Below are 21,583 nucleotides of genomic sequence, written 5' to 3'. Positions count from 1 at the left end.
ACAGAGATTTAATGAAATGCACACATCAGGCATTGTGCTGGATTGCATCTGTTTCATGACTTTTTCTGATTCCATCTGGCAGTGAAGGAATTTCCTGGTTCGTCATGGTCCAGCATCATCATGATGCATGTTGAAGTCCAAAAGATGGTGAATATGATAAAATATCATGTAATTTCCTGTTCATAACTTACCAGAAATCTGTCCAAATTTTAAAATCTGTTCAGGTTTCAAACCTGTGCTGAATACAGAAGAAAAGTGCCTGCTGGCATTTATAAAACATACAACAGAGATAATGGTCCAAATCCCACTGATTCTAAAGGGAATCAGGTGCCTAACCACTACCTCTGAAATGAAATGGTGTTAAGAATACCACCAGTTACCTGCATATCTAAACATTTCAAGTTCTTAAAGTTTGGCTCACTAATTGTGCATTTCATTAAATGTTTCAGTTTTAAATGAAAAGCATCTTGAAGTGCTGGTGAGCTATCAGTTTAAACCACAGTTATTTGCAGACAAAATCATTCAAAGGTGAACTCCCTGGATAGCTGTGGAAATCTGGCATCCCTACATTAGCATTTCTAGGTGTGTAATTGGTGGCAGATGTAAAGCTGTGCAACTCAGCTGTGTTCTCCAGAGAGAGACTGTTGAGGTCACTGAGGCATCCTGATGTCTTGAAGTCTCAGATTTTTCCAAAGTCAGGACCATAACCTTAGAGGTATTACGGTCCTACAGGGCATGACTAGAAATCAGTCCTGAACAGCAGGACATACATAGTTCTGCTTTCCTGAACAGCAGTTTCAGGTTTTGAGAAATGCCATGCAAAGAGCATCCCTGACAGCTTGCATGGACCTTGCATGGACACAAAAAGTGTTGACACAGAAATTAATTTCTTGTAATGTTATCTACACAATTGTTCCTCAAGCCCTGGTAGATGACAAAACAGAAGAGACACTACTCCAGAAACACCCATTGGTTGCTGTAGAGGAGAAACACGAGCAAAATGTACTCTACCTTTTCCAGCCTGTGATGCAGCAGAATTTTCCTTTGTCTTGGACTGCAAATGTCCAACCAGTGTGTACTGTTCAGGTACCTTGTACAGCTTATCTGGGCTGCGGGCAGCTTCTTCTTGCATTGCCATCAGCGAGCGCTCAGACAGTACTGGGGAGTTGTTGTCATAAGGGGAGACATCTCCACTGGAAGCTTTGTTGGAGTCTGTGGAAGAATGTCTTCCTCCTGTGGAATAGGAACCTTCTGACCGCAGCATTTCGGGGCTCCTGAGAAATTTGGATAATCTCATGTTAGTGAAAAGTGCTTTATGTTTGTTCACAGGTGAAGTTTTGACATCATACAAACAAAACCAAACACAGGAGGATGACCAGAGCTTCTGAAATGAAAACACATCAGAAGCAGTACAGAAGTGTATCTTCCATGAATAAAACTTTTGCCATGAAGTGACCAGCAGAGGCCACTAAAAATCAAAAGATGTTTCTACCAAGAAAGAAAACAACAAAAACCACACAGCTGTATAGTTCATCACAGGAAATTAAATAGTGAATCAGTTCCTTATGTTACCTTGACAATTTAGCTTGTTTCAACAGTAAATCTGAGGGCATGATAGGAAGGATTATCTTGATACTACACAGTATATTAAACTCACTTCTTCCATTCTGAGCTACTACACTGAGAAATCAAAACCTCAGCTCACCTCTCACCCTGTGAGGAGGAGCCTCTTCTAGAAACAGCAGAAGGTAATTTTTCTATAGAGGACAGACAGGTCTATCTGCCATACTTCTGATGGGGCAGCAAACTGGCACTGCTGATAAATTCTACACCTTCATTTATCCTTTCACCAACATCACCAACAGCATGTTCTGCATTTAATTTTGACAAAAAAAGGCAAACAAAACACCACTGAAGTCCAGCCAAGGCTCAGAGAGACCACTCTAATTTTTTGAAGTGTATTGGGAACACTGAGGGAGACTTCTTGAGCTGTTATGTTTACTACATAGACAGAAGGGAATCTGTGAGCCAATGAGCCTCTCCAAGATTAGGTAGAAATACTCTGTAAACAAACAACTTTTTTCCTATCAGTCCTCCCCAGTTTGTATTTCTAATACTAATTTTTGTTTTCTCTGCAGTTTGATATTTGTTTCTTAGATACTGATCTTTTGCTTCTCTTGAGTCAAACATTTTTCTCAGTGACCTCACACTAATATCACATGCTATAATTACATGGGATATGACCAAGGATCATTCTTGTAAATCTGTACTGAAAATTATCAGCCCTCCTGAGAGTCAAATCCAAAGAGAGCCTGAAACTGAGCAAGCAGCCCAAAGCACATTACTTGTTACGGAACAATAACCTACTTTCCAGAAAATAAAATAAAACTGAAGAAAGAAACCAAAGAAATAGACAGTGGAAACACATGCTAGCATACTAAATAGTAACAGAAAATTAATGACAAAACTTAACACAACTTTCAGACTGTTGGTTTTTTTTTCCTGGCTGGTTTGCATATTGCAAGTCCCCAAACATAAAATATATGCAGTCAAAATCATGTTTACTATGTTATTCCATATTTCACTTTTTTTTTTTTTTTCTTCAGTACAAAAGCAACCATAAAGTGTGGGATAACCAAGTTTACTCCATGGTCACTCCCAGCAAGAAATTCATCACTGAACTGCTCCTGAACCTTAGCTGGGGCCAACTCACAAAATCAGAGCTGCCATTATGCACAGCAGTGCTGTCCCAGGGTTCCCACTGTAGTTGACATGATAATGGTGAGGAGTCATTTAAAAAAAGCAAACCATGCCTCAGGGTAAATTAATCTGCAACAGCCACATATTGAAGAATTATTGTCTTTACGCATGTACAATTCCACCACAATTTTTTTCTCATTTGTTGTCCCTTAAGCCCTTCTTTCTGCCTGCTTTTTGAAGTTCTAAAAAACCTTGTGCACCGAGTTAAGATGAGATTCGAGCAGTGTTTTTGGATTTTTACAAGAGCCAGAAAGAACTAAGAGAAAAAAGGAGAAATGTTGGTGTCTGCACATTTCCTACAACCAAAAGTCTTTCTCTCCAGCTTCCTAGATTGAATGTCATCTAAACCTCATGCTGTTAATACCCAGACATACTTAGCACTAATGGTGGCAGCAAGGAGGCTTATCACATGTAAATCTTTGCAGGATGAAAACCTAGCCACATTGCATCAGGCAAAGAGAGAGTTCTGCCACCACTTAGCCATGGCAAGGTAACACAAGGAATGAGGAGAACAGGAAATGGAAATGAAGGAATGTGGGAACATAAACTTGAGCTTTGTGAAACACTGATTTCATGTCTTACCTTGAATGATCTGTTATAGTTTATCTCTTCTCAAGACAGAACTCCTGATAAAAATTTACTTAAACGGAAACTGTCAAGTCTTTGGAAAGACCCAAATATGCAAGTTTCTACATTCATTCACAACTCCTGCTAGTAAGCCCATGCAATTACATATATATAATATCACTCCCAAATTTTTTTAGACAAAATAGGTTTACAAATGAAATAAAATGTCTGTGGGTTCTGCCAGCCTTGCTATGAGAAACCATAAAAATAGATTGAAAACTTTAAAGTTGGAAACGGATCTCATCCATTTGCAGCTTTATGATGCTCTTTGTGGAAAAAAAAACCAACACAATTTGCAGAAGATTTTGGCTTCTATCTTTCCTAATAAAGGATGAATTGTCATATGTTCTTTAAAACAAAACTTTTGCATTGTTTGCTTTACAGTTGCAAACAGATTATTTACTAAAATTCAACTTCATCTTCCCTTGGTGATTTGAGAGATTCTTTAGTCACACACAATGGGGAAAAACTAAATAAGGAGACAAATTTAAATACCCTGCAAGATATACACTTGCCTATATACAGTCTACAAATACAGACTGATTATTGTCTCCATAGAAAATAACAGATTATGTATTTTAAAATGAGAGAAACTGGAATGCAATATACTATTTTCTACAGGTATGAACTATGTTAAGTAAGAGTTAACCAGTGGTTAAATAGAAACTGAAAGATTTGAAACCTGCAGAAGGAACCTATGCCACATGTTTAAAACACTATTTCAGGTTGCAAACCAAAAATAACTATGCTATGAAGGAGTCTTGTGCATTCCTTTTTAACTGGCATCCTTCTGAAATGATGTTATCTATCAGAGTCTATTTGCATGGGTGAACTGGAAAAATATTAGTAATAATTACTTCTACTGGGGATCTTCCTAGTTTTCTAATGGCATCAGGGTCATCAAAACAGGAAATCCCTTTCTGGTTTCGGCAGAACTCTTTGTTATACCTTGAAGCTTCTGAGTGAGAAAATGATTACATCCTACAAGAGGCAAAGCATAGAGAGTGTGAAGGCTTGGCAGCATGCAGTAGTAATTTTCATACATATTTAAGCAACACAGGTGCCACCAATGAAAGAACTTATTATGGGATTACAGGATGGTTGCTACTGTGAAGAGATAGAGGGCTCAAAGATTAAGGGAACCTCTGCAGCTTGGAAAACTGCATTTAAACATACTGTACATCCTAGTGTAAAGCTTAATCTTTGTGCCACAGGTTAGGATAAGCAATAAATAAGAAGAAACAGATTTTATTTTTGTGTTAAAGATGTTGCCATTTACAGCTGGAAACCCCATTTTCATCAAGCCAACATACAAAAAAGTTGGGAAAATCACCCACAAAAGCACACTCCATAATTGCTGGCAAGGGTAATGAGCAACTTCTACAAACTCCCTGACACACCATTCACAATGCTCAGCTCTTAAGAGAACTATAAGATAAGGAACATCTGATTTGTCCTCCTCTGGGAAGGAAAAGAAATAGCTTTTCTCTCTTAGATCAAGGAAGGCCAAGGAAAAGCCTTTGTAATGACATCAAAAGCAGAGATGTGAGGGCAATTGCAGGAGGAGGACCTTCAGAGCAATAATATGGCACTGAAGTCCTGAAGTTTACTCCATACTCAATGGTATGCAGCTAACTAGCTTAACTGATGAAGATTGTCTTAGGAACATTGAGTTTTGTGTTACACAGGTCCTAATTTGACCAGGAAATTTCAAAGAGTAGTAAGGATACATTTGCAAAACTCATCTTTACAAATGAAGACAAACATCTCCTTATTGTCTGCTGCCTCACATTTCTTACAGGAAAAATAACCAACAAATATGTAGCCTCAAGACTGAGATGATGTTCTGACACAGATTCATCTCTTAAGAGCATCACACTCTTAACAACAGCACTAAGCAACATTGCCTCCATTTGCCTGCAATATTTTAACCAAGGAGTTGCAATCACAGTGCAAACATATCTCAGTAACATTAAGAATAAATCACTTACATCATAGCAGAGTACAAGAAAAATGACAGATAGTAAGTTTTTCCTATCTCAGTGACACTTCATCTGCCCATTACTGAAAATAAAATAAATTGGTACTAGTGTAACTAGATGTTCCTATTTGGTTTCATAACTTTTTCTTACAAAACCCCTATTTTTAGATGTGACCAGCTTTGCACAAAAGATCCATTTTTTCCAGTAGGTGTGCATGCTGGCTGAAAAGTAAAGAAGCTCAAGGCAAGGTCAATTAACTTAAAGGAAACAGGATCTAATGATAACCTGTTACATTTACACACAATGATTTACAACAAATTTTTGCTCAATTGGTATGTTTTGCCACATGTGAGATATAATTTTATGTCTTTATATTATATAGATGGTGCAATCCAGCATGAAGTTTTTTATTAGCTTGAGTTAGAGATAATGCTATTCCAAACTGAGGACTTAAAGAAAGAAGTCCCCGCAGATATACAATGCTTCATGTGATTTGCAGAGTCTCTCCTAAGTGTTGTCTGGGGTCTTGACAGAGGTGAAACAAGTGCAAAGACAGATATCGTACCTCCAATTATCTTGCATTTATTGTGATCTAAATATGCACACAGTTATTTGCCAGTCAGATATGAACTAGACAAAATTAATAATTTCAGTCATGTCTGTGGTACCCTAAAAACCACAGAGACAATCACCAGAATTCAGATGCTCTGTGGTAATTTGCTGATGCATGTCATATGTTCATGTGATTAAGCCAACAAAATAATTAAATCTGTTACAGCACATATATTCTGCACATACTTTTAACTTTTATAATTAAAGCTTTTTCTTCCATGTATTAATTATCCTATTTCATTTACACCTCTTCCTTTAAAGCCAGGCACACCATTACATTACCTCCAACTATACACTGTTCAGAGGGAGAGGAAAACTAATCGTACCTAACCTACTGTACAGATTTTATTTTAATTATATTCTGAATGCCCTAGGGACTTTCTACACACACAGGAAGACAAGATCCAATCTATCCCAGAGAGTTTAGAGTCTATGAAGCCTCTTAGAAATTATTTAAAGAAAGCTTGTCAAATTTTGTGATTTTGGGGTCTGACATACTGAGACTCACTAGAATAAAGGCAATGATTGTGTGTCCCATGAGAAAGCCAGAAATTCTGTTATATTGAATGTACAAACTCAGTGTTAAGGCACATGGGTGTAAGCATACATACGTGACACATAAAGTTTAAATATGGTATGCATCATAACTGCAATAGTGACTGATGTGATTGTTTTTTTCTCTCTTCATTATGTGTTTGCAAAGAGTCTCTATAAACCTGCAGCTGTGGCAGTTGACTCAGTTACAATATCCTATGTGTATACATTCAGAAAAAAATATGCTTGTCAAACAACTAGCTGTGATTGTGTTAAGGCACTCTAGGGTGTTTTTCAAGGACAGCATAATACAGTTTCTCCTGTTACTGAAGACTACAACAAACCCAAGACATGAACCAGCAGATCACTAGAATACATCCTGCCAGATAATAGTGCACTGAATATTTTTATGTACATGTCATTCTGTTCTCTGCAGCAGAACACAATATTTCCTCTGAATCAGGAAACAAGATTTGTCTTTAGAAAACAGTGTACAAGAGTCATAATTTCTTTGGCAGAGCCTGTGTAATGGGGAGAATATTTCTACTCCACTGTAGAATGTGCAGAAGAGCTGTGGAAAACTAGAACCTTTTGGACACTTCCAGTGGGAGATAGAAATTCCCAGGAGAAATAGGGATGATGCAAAAACAGATTACTCACGATGACTGGGAAGCTTTCCTCCTCAACAAGTAGTCCACAACATCTGGGTCAGTCTCTAATAGGCTAATAAGCACTTCATTCTGTAGGTCAGGGGAAACCTATGAAGACAACAGAAGTTGGAGATTAATATCATTTACAACATTCATTTTGGTATTATGCTTAATGGAAAAGACCAAGTACAAGTACATTTATGGAGAATACATATAAGAAATATTCAGAAGCTCCACTTAGAAGAGAAATTTAATTCAACAACAGTGGGTGCAGTAGGTGCATAGGACTAAAGATCACTTTGAACAATGGCAAATATTAATGTTGAATAACTCTTTGATATTCAGTTGGGCACTGTAACTGGTAACTACAGTGTGATTTCTCATGTATTGCAGTCTCAAAAGCTCAGTTTCAAGTCTTTACTTTACATCCCCATTCAGTGACCTGGGGATATTTAAAAATTTTCATTCTGAGTGACTGTAGTGGTCTTGTTTTAGAAGCAACATGAAATTAATTAGACACGGAGGAGAATGTTTCTTCATATATTCTGTGGCATTTATGTCCCTCTCATATGGAAACTTAATGGTGACTCTTCTGTCTGAGAAGCTCTTGAATTACTTCATTTCAGTGAGAGTTACCAATGATCAATATTTTTTCTAAATGAAGCCTTATAAATATTGAATGTTCAAGAAACCCTATAACCAAACCCTAGGATCTAGAACTATCTAAATTCCTGCTTATGTCCAATCAGAACTTGAGTACAGAGTTCATCTGTCCATAACTTAGGCTTACAAGTGGGTCCTGCTGGATCTCCAGCCCATCTGGAGTATTAGCAAAAGGTTTAGCCAGAATTAGTACCATCTTCTTGGTGGCTGGTTTTCTGATTTGCTAACTCATTCTAGTGCACTTTATGAGGAGAACCCTCGAAACACCAGATAGATTCAGCTGCTGCAGCATATTGCAACATGTCCTGGAATGGTACTCCAAAACCTGCCCAAGTAGACTTTGAGTTGTATAAATCCTTAAGAGAGTTTGTTCATATCACAGAAGAACATTCAACTCAGTTTTCACTGCATTGAAACAGATGAGACCGTTTGAGAAAACTGAACTAAGAGCCCAGGTTCACTCATGATGGATGGATTGGAGGCAAGACAATCTCAGCAAGGGGTCATCAACTCTGCAATATGCTCCTGGATGCAATTTGTCAGAGCCTGAGTCTCTTGACCTTCAAGTCACACTGCATGGGCCATTTGTTCTCCCTGACATGTCCTGGGAAATAGGAATAGAATTACTAACAGACTCCTCAGGGGAATACTTGAGTTAGGAGGTACTTAGGAAGTCAAGTAACAGAAAAGGCATGTTTCCTTAGAAAAGACAATAATCTCAAAATAAATTAAGATATGCATAATTTAATTCAAATGGCTCCAAAATCTCTATGAAAAACTTGTGTGACCATATTGTCCTTTTTCTAAAAAATGTATTTAGCCCTAAAGCTGGAAATCTATCTTACTGATGGTCATTGATATACCAGCCCTTAATTAAACTATCTTCTGTGATATCTTCTACTAAATTATCTTCTGTATTCATAGGAAAACATTTTTGGAAACTTGGTGTTCTGTAATTTCTCCATTTAGACAGCCTTTCTATACAGCTGAATAAACTCCAGATAAAGTTTGAGGGTAAAGCAGAATCCATTTCTTTCTGCATGCAACTTACTATTTATAGAGTCATAGAATCACAGAATGCTTGGGGTTGAAAGGGACCTCATCTCATTTCAACCCTCCTGCCATGGGCAGGGACACCTCTCAGTTTCTCAAAGCTCCATCCTACCTGGCCTTGTATACTTCCAGGGAAGGGGAATCCACAACCTCTTTAGGCAACTTGTTTCAGCATCTCACAACACTCACATTAAACATTTTTTTCCTAAAGTCTAATCTAAATCTGCTCTCTTCCAGTTTATAAACACTACTCATATCACCACATGCCCTCAGAAAAAGTCCCTCCCAGCTGTACATCCCCTTCAGGTATTGGAAGACTGCTATAACCTTTCTCTTCTCCAAGCTGAACAAGCCCAACTCTCTCAGCCTGTCTTTGTAGAAGTTTTCCAGCCATCTGATGAACTTCATGGCCCTCATCTGGACTTGCTTCAACAGCTCCATGTCCTTCTTATATTGAGGACTTCAGAACTGGACACAGCATTCCAAGGTAGGAGGAGTAAAGCCTGTATTTGTGCTTCAGATTGCCCAAGCACAGGTGCAAGACCTTGCACTTGGTCTTGTTGAACTTCATGAGGTTGACATGTGCCCACCTCCAACCCCTGTCAAGGTCCCTCTGGATGGCATCCCTTCCCTCTGGTGTGCCAAGCACACCATACAACTTGGTGTTGCCAGCAAACTTACTAAGGTTTCACTCAAATCCACTCTCCACATTGCCAACAAAGATGTTAAACAGCAACAGCCCCAGTACCGACCCTTCAGGAATACTACTTGTCACTGGCCTCCAGTTGGACATCAAGCTGTTGATCAATACTCTTTGAGTGTGACCATCTGGCAAAGTACTTACCCAATGAGTAATCCATCCATCAAATCCATACATTTCCAATTTAGAGACCAGGATGTTGTGAGGGACAGTGTCAAACACTTCACACAAGCCCAGATGGATGATGTAAGTTACTTTTCCCTTGTCCACCCATGCAGTGACCCCATCAGCATCAAACTTTTTCAGGTATGATTTACCCTTGGTGAAGCCATCGTGGCTGCTACCAACCACCACCACCACGTTATCCATGTACCTCAGCAAAGCCTTCAGGAGGATCTGCTCCACCATCTTGGCAGGCACAGAGGTGAGACTGACTGGCCTGTAGTTCACCAGGTCTTCCTTTTTATTGCTTTTGGAAAATGGGGGTTATGTTTCCTCTTTTCCAGTCAGTGGGAACTTCCACAAACTGCCAAGAGCTTTGTATTAATCTGATGAACTTGTAAGACACTCCAGAGAGGACTTTTTCAGAAAAATAAAATGCATTTTCCATTATTAAAAAAAATTAAAATAATTTTGTTCCACAAAAATTTTTTGAAAAAAGTTCCAACAGGAAGTTCAGTTCCAAATGAAAGCATCTGCAAAACACAAACTTAACAGTTCTCCCAAGTTACAGGACTTTGATCTGAGTGAATTGGGCATGATTCTTCTACTGGATTTGTACTGATGGTCTCCGTGCTACTTATTCGCAGATAATTATAAATTTAAACTTGTAGAGAACCACATTATCATTATCTCAGGGGTATGTTACATAACTGCAGTAACTATTACTGAATTAATTGTCTAACTGGCAGTGAGTAGATACATGAGAATTTGAAATTCAGGGACAGAAGGGAAGCCAAGGCACGGCTAAAATAAGAGCTGTTTCTGCTGCTGAGCACATAGAGGGACAGATGGGAGGGTTCTGGGATTCTCCTCCAGCAAGGTAGTAGATACTGTAAGATTTTGGGGCTGGGTGCTACATAAAAGTCACAGCCACTCAGACACAGCAGGCTGGAGTCTGAGAGAGACCTTGAAGTGCATCCCTGGTGTTGTCCCCTGCCACTGATGTGGCACAGGGAGGCACTGTGTGACTGCCTCCTCAGTGGGAGGCAAAAATAAGAAGTTTCACACACTGTGTAGTGCTTCGTCGCAGCAGGGCTAGGTGTGGGTGCTAGGAAATGAAAATGCATGACCAAGCTGCTAAACGTGTAACCTCTTGTTCATTCTCCATATAATATCAAAGACAGTGAATCAAAGCGTGGTTGACTTGTGTCTTCCTGCATACAGCTGCTTGGTATAGTTCAAAGACTGGCACAGAACCAGTATTTTGTATTCCCACAAAAATTCTTTAATGCAACCTTAGGACTTACTGAAATGGGCAAGAAATAGATATGAAATACCTTAACATGGATAAAGCAAGATGAGAATCCATCCTCTATATGAAATCCACACATTTGCATATTACTGTGTTAATAATACTTGCTTAATGAAAACAGTCCTCAGTATCCTGCATTGTTCTGACAAACAGAACCTTCCTGACCCACAGGAAGGTAACAGAAAAGAAAGAAACCAAACACAAAACCACCTTAGCAGCAATACAATGTATGCTATAGCTGTTGTCGAATGCTTCAGTTTAGTTGTTTTCTTTTCAGTAAACAGCATAAAGATAAAGTCTAAAAACCAGTTCTGGTTTGGCCCTACCCATAAAGGTTTGGAAAATGAATTGCTGCTTCCTGCTTTCAAATGATCAGAATTTTATTGCAACTACATGTGCAAGTCTTTTCAATTCACCTATTATCAAAGGATGCACTGGGCTAATTGTCTTCAGAAGACAAAAAGTCTCTGTACTGCTGCTGAAAACATGAAAATACTGAAAGTAAACCCTGGTAGAAGCTTTATAAAACATAACCTACAAGCAATTTGACACAATCCTCCAAAACAAGTACCATCTGTGAGCCTGGAGATTACTCCAGAAAACAAGCAGAGCTTGCCATATTGTTTATTATACTACAGCAATACAAACAGAGGAGGCACCCAGAGAGTTGTTAGAAATTTCTAGAAATTTCACATTTCAGCTCTCAGGAAAACACAGGTTTGTCTTGCTCTCACATGCAGCTAACTCCTCATTTTGAAATCCAATTGTAACCTACTTCCACAAACTGAAAAGCTACTCTGGAAAACAAAGAAAACTCTTTTTTTCACACTGCATTTAACCTTCAGCTGAAACTACAAGCACTGAAGAGATACAGGAATAAATCTGTCACAATTAGAAGACACCATAATTAAGTTAGTCTGATGCTAAGCCCCACCCTTTCCACACTGAAAGTCTGAATATGTGCCTGTGCCATATAATGTTCTTAAGGAGAAAGAACAATAAGAAAACTTAAAGTAGCACAATTATTCAAGTATTATTTTAAACTTGTTCATGCCATCCACTCTGGCCCTGCAGACCTTCACACAAGAATGCAGTTCTGTCACTTTCTTTTCCTGATGTGGAAAGAAAAACAGCACCTGAAGTTTCCCCAGACTGTGAAAAGTATTTAAAAAAACCAAAAAATTGATGAGTCTCTTACTGTAACTAGAAGAAAAATAAAAGATGCAATGAAAGGCAATACAGTGTGAGTGGAAAGATGAGAAAAGCACAGAGAAGTTTATCCAAGGCTAAGGACTGATAGGCAAGGCTCGTGACAACTTTCTCCTTCTCCTGGCTAAAATCTGGCTTTCACCCTCCCCTTCCACTGCTGCTTAGTTGAAAAACACATCAACCAAAGCTATTTTCATCTGTTCAAGACTACTGGTTTTGTTAAGACATGTATGTCTACCAAAATGAAGACATGATAGTGCCCACTGCTAAGTGTGACTGCTTAGCTCTGCAGAGCTTTCTCAAGCACAAGTCATACTGTGCTGAGCTGTTATTTTGGAGACAAAAAGGAAAAGGTAAAGCCACAGAATGAACTCTCTAGGTAAATCCTAAGCATGGGGAATGCAACTTAACTAAGCTGCATTTTAAGTAAATAACATGTCCAAGTCCAAGGTCATCATACCTTTTATGAAGAACTTCTTCACTTCAGCAAGGGAGAGAAAGGAAGTCAGAAACTCCAAAGATTACTCCTCTTATACAAATAACAAATCAGAAAGCTTTGTCCTTTCACCAATCCTTTCATTCAATCACTAAGAAACTCTCTGGAAGCAGAGGCTTTTTCTTAAATTAAGCAAGGTTCTCCTACTCCCTTCAGAAAAACTGGTTCCCTAACTTCCAAAACTGAGAGGGAAAAGGCCATTTGCAGTCTTTTCTTCAAAAGTAATGAGCAGTGCTAGTGAGTTGTTTAGTACACAAAACTTTCTCTTCGACAGAAAACCAGGTTTTTTACCCATAATTACTGACCCTAATTTAATGTAGTTTCCACAGTTTATTTCATCCTAGTTGTAGTATACATGTGGAACCGAAAATATAAAATATGTCTCTCAGACCAGTTTTTTCCTTTTCGTTCACCCGGCTGGTAATTACCATATGTTTACCTCAAGGAACCTGGAAGATAAAAGGTTACTCATCAGGTCGTCCAAACCTATCAGGGTTCCAGGAAACAAAGATAAGAAATGACTCATCCCAGGAAGCCTGGAGATTTGTATGTATCAGGGCCATCTTGAATGAAGTGACCCCCTTTCTTTTTAGGGGATAAATAACCCTAGGAAAAGACGGAAAAGCGGGCTTCTTCGGCTCGACGTCTCCTCAGCTCGTCACCCCGATTTCCAGCTACGAAAAGGCACAGCAGCGACTCGAACGGCGAAAACACAGGAGCAGCCCCCATCCCGAAGAACCAGGAGCAACCCTCCAGACCGAGGCCTGGCCCTGCGCGGATGGTGATATTTTCTCTTTTGTTTCTCCCTTTGTTACTCTTAACGACCATCGATTAAGGTGATTACTTTATACAAAAGGCCTTGTTGCTAGTAAAACCGGCTTTCCCTGTTTAGAAATAAACTCTTGTAACAAATTTTAAATCCAACAGTCTGGTTACTTTTTAATTCAAGCGTCATCTCTGAATCAGTGGCTGAATTTTCCTCATAATTAATATATAAAATAATACGCGGATCGCGGCACTAGCCTACTTAACTACCAAGCAGGTATTTTCTCGTTTAACTAAAAATGCATAGGAGTATTGAAAAGTAACATCCACCTACCATGAAAAGGGCTTCATAGTTTTCAATCATCTTTTGTACAACAGCTATTATAGCAGTACTCTCTTCAGCTCGAGCTGAGCTCTGAACCGAGAATTCTTTGTCTGTAGATTTCTGCTTGTGCAACAAGTTAGGGCCAAAGATGGTAGCCAGGTTAAGTGATGTCATTTTGTTCCCAGTAATCTAGAAAACAGAATATAAATGAGGTGGGGTCTCCCAAGCTCTCATATATACAGATATGTATGCACAGACACACATCTACATCCCCTCCCCTCTATTTAGCAGATGGTTCATTCATCAAAACCAAAACCGAGTGCCAGTCAAATAAAACATGAGTAATCTTAAGCATTTTGAAACACCTTGTTTAGACATCTCTGCAACAAGCACTGTGGATTTTCTGGATACATTTTTAAATGCACTATAAGGTTGAAGTGCTGCCTGTCCTTAACTACACAGAAGCTCAGCACTGACACACTTCTAAACTCATGGGAACCTTCATACTTCACCATATTACTGTCTCTTAGGACCAAATACTGAAAACTGATTTCTCAAGTAGCAGTCATGATTTGAAACAGATACAGTGAGGAAAAACACACTTTCCTGTGCTTGAACATTTTAGATAATTGAGGAGCATGCTCATAAGCTTTATTAGTATTTTCACAGGTTTTTAGCTTGTTTTCTAGAACGTACCTAATTTTCACTTGTTGAGCGGGTTTATTTTGTTTTTTGTTTTTTATCTACTTTTTTTTTTTCTACTTTTAAAAATCTGTGCTAAAAAGAAATTATCTGAAAAATAGATCATATAGGTTATCAAATCAAAATTTTCATTCATATTTGGGATAAGACTACTTTTTCTCCTCCTATTTTTTAACAGAGCATAAAAGCAGCAGTCATGTACTTCCTCTGTGTCTCCACTTATTTGCAGTTCTGGGAATGAAGAAGAAGATGCCAGCAGTTTGACTGTATAAGACTGTAAGTGAAGTTCAGCTGTTAACCCAGTATTACTTGCAGGCTTTTTTTCTTTTTTTAATATAACAATGATATAGTAAATAATTTTTAATATAATAATTAATATGATAATGTTATTTTTCATTTGTTTCAGCTACATTTACAACTAAAAAAGGAAAAGAAAAAAGGAAGAGGCACAAAAAGAGGCAGTAAAAACAGCACTTCAAGAAAGGAGTGGTACAAAGTGAATGCTTTTCAAGCAGTATTTTTTGGTTTTAGCGGGATATTTGATGAATGTTCTAGTTGTACATGAACTATCCACTGACTGCACCTGATTTATTTTTTACAGAGTAGGCCTGCACAGCATAGAGATGACAGCAAAAGGTGATAAAAAGAGCAACTAAACTGGTGAAGGGTCTAGAGCACAAGTCTTAGGAGGAGCATCTGAGGTTGTTTAATCTGGAGAAAAGGAGACTCAGAGAAAACCTTATTGCCCTCTACAACTACCTGAATGGAGGACTGTAGAGAAGTGGGGGTTGGTCTCTTGTCACTTGTTGCAAGTAACAGAAGAGAAAATGGCCTCAAAGGGTGCTAGGGGAGGTTTAGATTGGATATTAGGAAAAATTTCCTCACTGAAAGGGTTATCAGGCACTGGAACAGGCTGTCCAGGGAAGTGGTTGAGTCACCACCCCTGAAGGCATTTAAGAGACACAGATGTGGTGCTTAGGGATGTGGTTTAGTGGTGGTCTTGGCAGTGCTGAGTTAGTGGTTGGACTTGATCTTAAAGGTTTTTTCCAACCAAAAAGACTCAATTATTCTTTTTATTGGTGACATCACCATATAATCTTGAAAGGACACCTGCTCTAAGCAGTTGCATGGCCATTCATAACAATCATGCTGGCACTATATATTTAGAATCATAGAATCATAGAATTGGCTGGGTTGGAAGGGACCTCGGAGATCATCAAGTCCAACTCTTGATCCACTACCGCTGTGGTTACCAGACCATGGCACTGAGTGCCACATCCAGTCTCTTTTTAAATATCTCCAGGGACGGAGAATCCACTACTTCCCTGGCAGCCCATTCCAATGTCTGATCACCCTCTCTCTAAAGAAATTCTTTCTAATATCCAACCTAAACCTTCCCTGGCACAACTTGAGACCATGGCCTCTTGTCTTGCTGAGAGCTGCCTGGAAGAAGAGACCAACCCCCCCTGGCTACACCCTCCTTTCAGGGAGTTGTAGAGAGTGATGAAGTCTCCCCTGAGCCACCTCTTCTTTAGGCTGAACAGCCCCAGCTCCCTCAGCCTCTCCTCATAGGGTCTGTGCTCAAGTCCCTTCACTATCCTGGTTGTCCTCCTTTGGACCTGCTCCAGGACCTCGATATCCTTTCTGAACTGAGGGGCCCAGAACTGGACACAGTACTCGAGGTGTGGTCTCACCAGGGCTGAGTACAGGGGCAGAATCACTTCCCTGGACCTGCTGGCCACGCTGTTCCAGATACAGGCCAGGATGCCATTGGCCTTCTTGGTCACTTGGGCAAAGAGACACATCCCAGCATGACTGAGAGTTCAGCACACTCCCTAGTTTGCACACCACCATGCACCTGACTGTTTTCAGCATGAGATATTTTTTAAATACATTTGGGAGTACTCAGCCACTGAGGATGCAGAAGGGCACAGTGCTTTGAGTGTGCCAGGTGCAGGCTGTGACAGTGCCTGGATCTGCACATGCAGCTTGTCTGTACAAACAGTGAGTCTTTTCTCCTTAAGAGTAGCCTCAGGGTATCCCTTAATAATGCTGTGACCATATCCACTGAAATTAATGGAATGAGCAAGTTTAATGAAGTTAGTCATCAGTCTTCATCTTTGAGAGAGAAGGGCTTCTAAAAGAAATTGTGAAGAGGGCCCGTGCGCCAAAGCTTGGCTGCTTTTTTTTCCAGTGATAGCAAACAGTCTGATAAAATACTTCATCTTGCCCTCTATACCTTTTTTCACATAATTATTAATGAATACCTTTGATAGTTCTGAGTAGAATACTATATTATGCATAAAATGTATCCAATTGCACAGAATTTTCTTGGTGCTTACAATATTGCCAAGACAGATTACATAAATTTGTTTTATCAAAACACCTGTAGAAGAGCTGATGCACTGGTAAGGGGCATGAAAATGCCTTTCTTACAACTGCTGTACCAAACAAACTCCTAAGCAGCATCAGCTCCTAGCCCTGCAATAAGATCCTCTTGGGTACATTCCAGAACCAACAGAGAATTCTACAGGTCCAGGAACCTATGACCTTAGGTAGCTTATATATGCAATGTTTTATGAAAGTAAAATTGGACTACTCTTTTTAAATGCTTTCCATCATATCGATGTAGTTTTTTACCAGTTCTTTGCTGAGGACAAAAGTAACAACAATTAAATGGAATTAAAACTGGAACAGACCTTGAAGTCACATGCAGGACACTGGTGGTTTGGACTTGAGGCAGAAATTCGGCAAAATTCAAAGTACCAATTATTAAAACCAGACAACTGCAAAAGTGTGCAAATTTGACAAAAGTCAGCAGTTCTGTATCTGGAATAAAAGTTCTTCAGGAGTTTCAACAAGGTCTCAGGAATAGCCTCAGAAATAGTCTCTGCTGGATTTCAGAAGACAGAGACGTCCCTTCCACAGGTAAAGGGGTGATCAAGCAGTGACATCCATCCAACAGTTATCTTGTACAGAGCAGCACACTAGTTCAAGCATTTTCCTGGTAAAAAATGGGAAGCCTGGATTTTCAGGTCTTCTCTAGTCTGAACAGGTCAGACACAGGTGTGTAAATGCTCACAAGTACAGCTCAGCCACATGGCTATGGGTGTTCTTCTGTGTGTGGGATGGGTCACTCCAACCCCTCCACTGTATTTGGTCCAGAATGCAACAGAGTAAGGAGGTCAGAAGGACACAGATGAACCCTGATCCCAACTAATGATTGCACCACTAATTGCAATCCAACAGTTCCAACACTTTGGCAGTCCAGGGAGGTTGTGGAGTCTCCTTCTCTGGAGACATTCAAAACCAACCTGGACATGTTCCTATGTAACTTCCTGTAGGTGACCCTGCTATGGCAGGGGGGGTTGTACTTGATGATCTTTCGAGGTCCCTTCCAACCCCTAACTTTCTGTGATTCAGTTGCAGGGGCAGAGGTGTAATTAATTTCAATTTTTGTTCTTCACTACCCAGTGCACACAAGGAAGCTGAGGGAACCAAGAAGTGAACTGCTGTACCCAAAGGTCATGTAAGAAAGCAAGAGCAAAGAATGAAAAGAGAATGAAAAGGTATACCTTGAATGCCTGACACTTTTCTGTGTGAGTATTTTTTCCACAGAACAGAATAAAACAGGAAAAAAAGGACATACAACATTAGACAATCTTAAGAACAAGAATGATTATGCTGTGAATATCCCAAAGGAAGTGGTAGATTATTTACTAGTTTAGCCATATAAAAATTTATCTCCCATATCCCTAAGAACACAGTAAACAACTAAATGGCAACTGCACAAGCAAGGATATGAAATTTCTCCCACCTTTCAGGGATATGAGACAACTGTGTTTGTTTCACAGCTTTAATGGTCTCTTTTCAGACCGTGACTTAAACAAAATTAAAGGACACAAGCAACTGGGACTTACCTCTTGGCCATCTTTGTCTGTGGTGTCTTCTGCATGGCCAGCCACTGTGGAGAGGAACTGGAGTAGCCGGTGTAGGGTATCGCAGTTACAGGGAGGTAGAAGATAAATGAGAAGCTGTAAGGTGCTGAGCTGTTCATCTGGCTCTAATACTAAGAGGGGAAAAAACACATTCTAAGAAAATCACTCCAACTTAAAACCAGAACAAATATACCATTACCAACTCAAAGGCATGCATAAGAATAGCTTTGTTTAAGGATAATTTTCCTTAAAATTTCAAAAGAAAAAGAGAAAACTCAAAGGAAATAAGAGAAGTGTAACAAATATTGATGAGATTTTTGTTTCAGTTGGTCAACCTTTTGCTCACAGGTTCAAAGGATCTTTTATCAGGTTGTAAGAGCAAAATCCACGTTACACGCTCAGTCACTGTCCCTGGACAGACAGATTTGGTTTAATTTTCTACTTATTCCATTCATTTAGGTACAACTACTGGTATACATAGGGTACTGCTAGGAAGCACTCCAGTCAGATCAGGTTTAGCCATTTTAAATGGGTTTTCTTAAAATTTCACATCTTGCAGAGGTATTAGGAGATTGGAAAAGCAACTAGAGATATAAAGGACATTTTGCAATCACCATCATGTGGGACAGACAGAAGATCTCAGAGAGGAGTGATAGAAAGCATCTGAAGAAAATTCACCAAGCTTCAAGGGTCCAATTATCCTTTTTCCCAAATCTGTGAGAGTCCACCCTCAGGTCTTAGGCAACACATTTGGGAATACTTAATACAATGGCTTTAAGGGCCATTAAGTATGATGAAACTTGAACTTTTGAAGCTAGGTTTTTGAAACCAGACTGGAATTTTGGTCCACGAACAGCTCAAAAAATTAAAAACATTAATGGTGCTAAGATAATAGGATTCAAAAAGAAGTCTGTCATTTGCTGCTGCTGAACAAATGATAGGGTCAGGATTTAATAGATAATGTGAATCACAACCTATATAACAAATACATATAACCTATATAATAAATGCAAAAATAAGTACAAATAAGTGAAATTTTTGTTGGTCTAGTTTTTCTGGACCGAGAAATATCTCAGTAAATTTATAGTACACATAGATTTGGAGCAAATCAAGACTAGACTATTGAAAGTACAAAAAAAAGAAATAGAAAAAATAGAAAAAGAAATAGAGTTAGTAAAGACTAATTCAAACAGGTACACTTTTGAAAACCAGTAAATCAAGATGCTGCAGAGTGTGTTGATGCTCACAGAGTGTATTGATGAAAGGTGTATAAAGTTCCCTGGTGAGCAGAGGGTCAGGCATGTCACGCAGAAATTCCTTTAATAAAGCAGCAACATCATGAATGCTGTGCTCTTCGTCTAATACAACATCTATGCCCCGGTCAAACTCTTCCCGTAACTGAAACAGATTATGACATGAAATCAGAGTTACTTCTTGTTCCAACTACTACATCCCAACACAGAAAATCTTTTAGGCTGTAGATTTACTCATTTTCCAGATTGGACACGACTATTTTTTTGTAAGGTCTAACATACAATTAGTGTCTAATTGCTGCCTACTCCATGATAATAAATTAAGGTTTGTACTGGACTGTAATGAAGTACAATTCTTTCTATCCAGATAAGACATGGCAGTCTTATGAAAAAAAAATATGCCAAAGTAAATACAATTTTTGCTGAAATGCAAGATTAATATAAGGGAGTGTAAGGACAACTGCAAGAAAGGCTTTCGTATACCACCTTACGGCATTACCCCTAGATTTTAGGACCAGAAAGACTAAAACTGCATTTCATCATACTTATGGTTTTGTACGAAAACATAATAATAATAATAATAATAATAATAATAATAATAATAATAATAATAATAATAATTTACTGTTAAAATCCATTAACACAATTCTTTTGTGATTTAAGATTGCATTTAAGCATAAGCACTTAAGCAGCCAGGTTCACTAAGACTTCATGGCTTTTGTCTACACACATCTTCTCTGGCCTTCCTAACAAAAAGCACACTAATACTATTAAAAAGGCACCATTATTTTTTTTCCAATTACAATCAAAAGATTTTGTATTATTCACAGGCATAACACTTCCCCAAAGCACAAGGAATTCCTCTCCCACATCCAATCTGCCTTACAAGAAGATAAAAGCCTGCCTTTCTGGAGAGATTTCCCAGCACTAAGGCTAGAATGGCTTCTACAGTCTGAGTGCTTCAACTTTTATTCTCTTTTCATTTTGAAAATGACCAAGATGTTTTAAAGCTATTTCCTAAGAAAATTTTGTATCTTTGCTAATATTTATGAACTATCATGATCTCACATGTATCTTCTCAACATCATATCTAAATCTTCCTAAACAAGAGGAAATTTAAGGTATCATCTTTCTTTACCAAGGTTATTACAGAAATATCAAAAAGAAATAAGGTAAATCACTAGTAATCTATGTGTTTGATAGTCTGTGGCAAATCTTGATAATGTGCAAATCTATCTTCAATGTGTATAGTGTGGAGGCATGTAGAAATCCTGTATTTTAAGCTGAAATTGTGCTTTCATAACACAAGTGTGTGAAAGGTGTTCCATAAAAACTACAGCCTTTCTACTTTTAACATGATTTATATCAGTCATTATTAAAAATTAGTTAATTATGCTATGAAGACCAGAAATTGATCTTTATCTACTATTATGTTTCCTCCTGCTGGTTTGTGGTCAAAGGTTTTCCAGTGCCAACTGGGGACTTCATTCCCAGCTCAATGTTACTCTTCAAACTAGTGGAAAGTAGGGAATACCTCTGTGGAGCACCATGAATTACCTCCCTCCAGAAGATCCCTACCGCCCAAAGCGACAAGGAAACAGATTAGTACTGCATCAGGAAGTCAGACTTCCCAAGTAGCTGTCTAAATCATAAATTACTGTTATATTCTTTAATATGGCATTTCTGATCTGATATGCTGTGATGTCTAGAGAGATGTCCTAATTAGCATAATATCAGATAATAATTGGTGAAGCATGGTCACATTTCAAGACCAGGTATCATGGCTGTTTAAAAAGATGTATATTTCTGAATTTAAACTTGAAGTATCCTAGACTTCATT

General features: G+C 38.7%; 1 protein-coding gene across 4 annotated transcripts in view; it reads right to left on the bottom strand.

Moving 5' to 3' along the window:
- Positions 1 to 21,583, bottom strand: part of ARHGAP6 (Rho GTPase activating protein 6) — a 328,240-nt gene that overhangs the window by 2,297 nt on the left and 304,360 nt on the right. For all 4 annotated transcript variants that reach the window (XM_030451749.1, XM_030451730.1, XM_030451722.1 and 1 more), the window contains 5 exons: positions 19,738 to 19,888; positions 18,473 to 18,621; positions 13,860 to 14,039; positions 7,176 to 7,273; positions 1,012 to 1,274 (listed from right to left, as the gene is read on the bottom strand). In XM_030451749.1, the coding sequence (XP_030307609.1) occupies positions 1,012 to 1,274; positions 7,176 to 7,273; positions 13,860 to 14,039; positions 18,473 to 18,621; positions 19,738 to 19,888 (841 nt within the window). The remainder of the gene's footprint in view (positions 1 to 1,011; positions 1,275 to 7,175; positions 7,274 to 13,859; positions 14,040 to 18,472; positions 18,622 to 19,737; positions 19,889 to 21,583) is intronic.

The sequence above is a fragment of the Calypte anna genome, chromosome 1, assembly GCF_003957555.1.
Source record: "Calypte anna isolate BGI_N300 chromosome 1, bCalAnn1_v1.p, whole genome shotgun sequence".
In the NCBI taxonomy this organism is placed as follows: Eukaryota; Metazoa; Chordata; class Aves; order Apodiformes; family Trochilidae; genus Calypte; species Calypte anna.
This window is presented reverse-complemented; position numbering and strand designations above follow the sequence as displayed.